This window comes from Dermacentor variabilis, chromosome 4, assembly GCF_050947875.1.
Source record: "Dermacentor variabilis isolate Ectoservices chromosome 4, ASM5094787v1, whole genome shotgun sequence".
NCBI lineage: Eukaryota > Metazoa > Arthropoda > Arachnida > Ixodida > Ixodidae > Dermacentor > Dermacentor variabilis.
In genome coordinates, this window is record NC_134571.1 from 179072116 (window position 1) to 179078115 (window position 6000).

Here is a 6000-nt window from a genome sequence, read left to right on the forward strand (position 1 = left end):
CTATTTTTCCGCATAGTCGCCACTGACATTGAGAATTTTGCCGTAGCGTGCAATCAGTTTGAAGAAACTACTCTGGCAAAACTCTGTGCCCTGCAATGGAAGGAACTGTCGCACAGCCTGCTTCACCTCAGCATTGTTTTGGAAGTGACGCCCCGAGAGTGCGGCTTTCAATGCAGGGAACGGGTGCGCATTCGTACCAGATAACAGCATGCACTTCTACTGGCGACGACATTGTCAGCACGTCTGTCTGCCATCATGATTTGCACTCTGATTACCTCGGGCAAGCCAGTCTGCTGCTACTCTCTTCTTCAGCGCTCTGCGCCTGCGTCCTTCCTCCTCCACTGACGCTCCTTCCATCGTTGAAGCAGTAATGGGTGTGGATTCTTACGCGATTGCTTCACCTAACGTACCATCTTCTCTTCCAAAAAATGATGAAACTTACTTCCGGGACGTCCCTCGTACACCAGTGCTTTTGCATTTCACCAAGATGTGCTCTGCCAGATTTCAGAGGCCATAGGTCACAAATGTTTGCTGGTACTTCGTATTTCGTTGAGATGGAACCACTAACTAAACTTTCTGATCGACACTACTGTATGCAGAAATGCAAAGTATGGTAGGTGCCACAGTGGTCAGTGCTGTGTGCATAATATGGATACAGCATTAGATTAGGTTGACGTATGGTATGCATTTGGTTTACTTTTACTTTGCAAGCTCTTGCATTTAGGTGATGTCACAGTCACTGGTGTTGGCATGCTGCTAATCTAACAGACTAGTTTGCATTGTGTTCAGCTGCATGTGACATCGCTAGAACCGCATTTCCCACTAATACAAAAAGATTTACACTAGAGTTCAACCTAGTTCGAATGAAGTTGAAGGGGAAGCTGAAATTACTTTGTTATATCCGTTACTTCGTCATACCAAGCATTGCCCTTTGCTGCAGCATATGCCCAATGGCATGCACAGCTTTGAATGTGCAAAGACGGCTACGGTGCCGCGGCCAACTGAACTGCTATGAGGCCACGTATGCGATGAAAATTCAATAAAACAGTGAAAGAATCTCTAGCATGCCCAACATGCGACTTTGTAGCACACGACACAACAGCTGTTGCGATAACGTCCTTATGTTGCTGCAAAACGTCGTTTGCTTCCAATTTCCAATTGGCTCGCTCATATCGTCGTGAAACTGGCAAAACATTGACACGGTCAAATGGAACAGCTAGTCTAGCGTGCTGTCACGCAAATGAAGTCCATAGTTTTCGAACAGCATGAGGCACACAGCACAGCGCACCGACTACGCAGCCGGGCTGGTAATCTTGGGCGAACTCCATGACTATCGGAGATAGTTTCACTTTCGCAAGAGACAGAGCTGGCACAGCACCAGAAATGCCCTTGGAAGCGAAGCTATTCTATTTATCACTTTCTTATTGTGTGTGCGTACCGGCTTGGCTTGCTGGCTGGCTCGTGCCAGTTTTCCACAATTTTAGATGTCACTCCTAGCTGTGGCATAAACAGCGCTGCATGCCGCAGTGGGAGAGAAGTGCGGCCATCGGTTTTTAGCACCCTGCACACTAGTATCATCATCAATATGTAGGGCGGTGTAGCCAGGCATGCCCTTCGAGATTGCAATCTCAGTGCGCCTAGCTTTGCCAGCTACACAGAGGTGCGAAACAATAAAAAACAAGTGTTGCTTGTGTGCAGGCACCTTGCGCATGGCAGTGAGAAGGACTTGTGTTGCTAATGTTGAAATGCTGCATGGAACAAGTGCAGAACCCGGTGGAAAGAGACCTGCTCAGTGCGCAATGGTCGGTATTTTTGCTTTAGGAGATGATTTTAGTTCATTATGTCCATCGGCAAAACAAGTTTACTTCCCCAAAACGAGGTTTTAAATATATGGATCTCTATGGACATTTAATGGGTGATTGCATTTTCTTTGTTACATCCAGTCTCGTTAAAGTGAAGTTCAAGTGTATAATAAATCTTTCCTTAAAAAACTCCACAGTCGAGGACAGAACATAATGCAATTTGTTTTGAAACAATAAAACTTCTTATTCAAGATTGTGACTGCTTATAAAAAATTTTGAAGATTTCTCGGAAGACTCTGTCAAAAAGCTCTCTTAATAGTTGACTAGAACAATCTCAGTCAGACAAATGAAAATATTCATAAAGCTTTTGCACGAAATATTCATATAAGGATTCCTAAAAATTTTCAAGCAGCATTACACACCCACCTTTAGGAGTGGGTGCAAAAAAAAAAAGTGAACAGCTGATTTCATAGTCCTCTGAAAGCAGCTTTTGCCCTAAACTGGACACAAGAAAATTTTTGCTGTCATTAGATAATCGTAAACGAGCTCTGAAAACGTGGCCTTGGGCGATCAAATTATAAAAGCCAACAGGTAGACTACACAACAGTCCTTCAACATGCATGCAACAGGGGCACAGTTTGAGAGTCGACAAGTCAACGGTTTGCGCCCGGTCGGTGCAAGCTGGCACCCACCTTCTTGCACTTAGTGATGTGGATCTGCAGCCGACCGAGCTTCACCTGGTGTGCAGGGTTGTAGGGACAGGTTGTCAGGGGCTCCTGGCGATACTGGTACGTTGCCATGGTTCACAACTGGAATGAGTCAGAATGGCAGCATGGATAGACTAGCAATTGGTTGACTGAGTCCCAAAGCAACACCGGGACTAAGGACTCGCTCACAGCAACAATCAAGCAGCGAGCTACTAATCCAAAACAGTTGCTCTTTTTTTACCAAAGTGATCATTAAGGGCAGCCATATTAATGACCGATCACTTTGTGACCATTGTGGTCGCCCGATTTCTGCGAGTCACCAATGTGAATGAGCCTCAAGAGAAACACCTTAGAGAAGGCTACGGATTAAATCTGACCACATAGTACTTTTTAAAGTGCACAAATACCTTCACTATGCTCAAGTAAGAATACCGCTACTGCATGCTGAAATCAAATGTGTCATCACTTTGGTCAAGAGCCAAATGGTCCTCCATGTTACTTTCCCAAGTTGTAGCTGCCATGTACTTGCTGCTTAATTTACTCATTAAAGCTCAGTGTGAACCCACTCTGGTGAAAGGGATCATGCAGCCCCCTCTGCTAATGCAGCTGCTTCCCTGTGAACACATTAGTCAACAACTGGTGCCACAAGCACAATGCACACAACACTTTTACATAAGTTGCATTAAATTAAATACTGCTGTTTAATAAGAGTCAGAACCCCCATTTCGTTATGAGGCAAGTAGTGGACGGACACTGCATTTATTTTGGGCACCTGGGGTCTTTATTTTGTTCCCAAATTGCAGCGCACGATCGTCTTGCAATAGCTGATCTGGGCTCACGCCCTTAGTTGTTTTGATGTATTCCGGCCCCTATTGCAGGAATCCTAAATTGCTTTGCATTGCTTTGCAAGTTCGTAAGGAAATGAAGAAAAAGCATGCAGTGCCCCGAGTAGACTTAAATCACAGCACCACAAGGTTAGACTGGTTTTACCTACGTGCCACTCCACCGATGCTAAAGAGAAACAGTACAACAGGAGAGCGCAGTCACTCCGCTAACTGTTACAATGGATTGATGCCCCACTCTGCAGCTTACCTATAAACTAACGCTGATGTGAAAGAACACCTCAGCGATAATTTACCACTTCCAAAGGATGCGAGCACCCTCTAGTGTGAAAAACGTCGTGCCATGCAGTTTGGTTGAAAAATACACGCTCGCAGGGATATGGAGATGACATACGCGTGACGCGTGCTTGGTGCAGTTAGCTTTTACAAGAGCGTCTGTTTGTTTCCTTGGTGTGCACTCATAACTGGTGCAAGCAACGATCAAGGAAGACTCGATCCAAAATGCCAAAAGGCTATACAAAAGAGGGAGAAGAAATAGCTGTGTCTTGCAATGCACATGGTGGCGATGAACAGGAAGCCTGTGTCGGAATGGTTTAATCAAGCTAAAGATTTCCTCGAGGTTTACTTGAGTTTTTAGGTGAGTGAGAATACTTGAAACTTATGAATAACAAATGGAACTCTGTTCTGTTCGATTCAATCCTCAAATTGCATAGTCGCTATATGAAAGACCGAATATTTTTCTAATTGTTTTCGAGTACTACACATCGCCTGCACACAGTAAGACATGGAATTTAAGCAAATGTGCCAGAACTAATTTCATCCACAGTGGAATTAAAGTACTGCAGCATGCTGCATCGCTCAGACAGGCAGACTTCTCTAGCTAAACATAATGACTCACAATGTTCAGAAACTGCATTTGGCAGTAGGTATTGTTTGGCATTTATAGATTGAGCACCTGTCTTCCACTGAAGGTGATAAAACTGCGCCAGATTTTAAGACAAACCAGAAAGCATCATGCAGTACATTCCAGTCACTAACAATTTCAATGGCAAATTACCTACGCATTGCATCAGTTTAAAATTTGTTAGTATTAATGGGTCCAAAAATTAGGGAGTGGCAGCGTTTTAGAAAAACACACATTACGCTCACGTAGCTTTATTATGCATACAAAATGGCACCAAAATCTTGAATTGCGCTAACGTGCACATTAGTCTGTATTACAAACATCCCCAGCGTCAGGGTGACAGCCGCTTAATGCTTCGAAACTGCCAACCATATGCTAAAATACTGCTAAGACAGTCTATGTTTTTTCTTAAAGGGGTAATTTTCGCGAACCTCTGTCGTATTTCCCCACAGTGGAACGCGTCATCCGAACCGAGAACGGCGCCTTAAGCAGTTTTCAAACGTCAGACTTAAAAGCAACAAATAGCTTCGACGTGTTATAATACAGGCTGCGCATAGGTGTGGAATAGTCTCCGAAATGTTTCGCTGTTCGTAGGCGGCAAGTCTGCTGCCTTACACAGAGAAGCAAGTACGTAACTAACGCACCGCGACCCTTGTAGCGCTAACACCCACAGCACAGCGATTGGATGACAAGCGCTTCATACGCTTCAGCGCTATACAAGCAAAGAACGCGGTACGCCTTTGTGTCGTTACGCGTACGTCCACAATGCACTACTTGCTTCGTACCACCTGTCAATCATCACGTTGCTTAAATGGCCGAGCACGTAGGACATGCAGATTCGCGTAGCTCGAAAGCAGCAGCGCAGAAAGCTAGGAAGGCAGCGCTCAAAAGTAACTTAAAATTGGCTTTACCAATAATGCAATACTCTCGGCTGTGCTGGAGAAACCATAGCTCACTTTTGAGTGCCGCGGTCAGTGCAAAGCGAAAGGTACGACTGCAAGATGTCTCGAGGCGTTCACTGCGAGAGCTAAAGCAATTGCCCGCTCACAACGACGGGACTACGCTCGGCAGCAACAGGACACGAGCGTGGAGTTGGGCGAGTGGTTTAAACGCTCATATTTGAAACAGCGCAAACAGGACGAAAGACGGTGGAAATTCAGCGCTTGTCCTGTGTCTTTCGTCCCGTCTGCGCCGTTTCAAATAGGACCACGTAAGTACGGCAGCAAAGTACAAAGACTTACGCCACCGTAAGAAAAACCCTTTCGCTGCTAAGGCTGCGAAGAGGGACCAAGGTGAACGGACCTTGGAGTCACTTACGAGGTGAAACTGCTCGTGCTGCTGCCCAGCCGCGCGCTCCCTCCAGCCGCCACCACAAAGCAACTTGCCAATAATGCTGAAAAACACAGCAGTAGTAACACAGATAATAGTTTTGGATAGGTCCAGGGTTGCCGATGGTCCCTGCAACAATTCGCCAAATGATCTAAAAATGTAGCCCGAAAATATCCAGACCCAAATTTCTCGCGAGCGAAAAGTAGCCAAAAACATAGCTAAAATGTTTTATGATGTTCTATGTGCTTTTGTGGATGAAGCTCTGCAGGTGTTTTATAGATAGTGCAAATGGTGCAGAAATCTCACTGCGTGTACTTAGGGCTCCAAGACCACCTGCGCCGCCCGCACACCAGCACAACACTGGCCTCAAGATCTGCGTAAAGCATGTAAAAAATGGATGAATGAATGGATAGCTG

The 6000-nt window shown here is 45.3% G+C and overlaps 1 protein-coding gene across 4 annotated transcripts in view; it reads right to left on the reverse strand.

Annotated features, from left to right (window-relative positions):
• LOC142579973 (uncharacterized) overlaps positions 1 to 5705 on the reverse strand; it is a 56455-nt gene extending 50750 nt beyond the window's left edge. For 2 of the 4 annotated variants that reach the window (XM_075690667.1, XM_075690664.1), the window contains exons 1-2: positions 5573 to 5705; positions 2495 to 2611 (exon numbers count right to left, since the gene is read on the reverse strand). In XM_075690667.1, coding sequence (XP_075546782.1) covers positions 2495 to 2602 — 108 coding nt within the window. In that variant the 5' untranslated portion in view covers positions 2603 to 2611; positions 5573 to 5705. Of the gene's footprint in view, positions 1 to 2494; positions 2612 to 5496; positions 5516 to 5557 lie in introns of those variants that run through there. The other 2 variants (XM_075690665.1, XM_075690666.1) reach the window with 2 other exon arrangements.
• Positions 5706 to 6000: the final 295 nt, after the last annotated feature.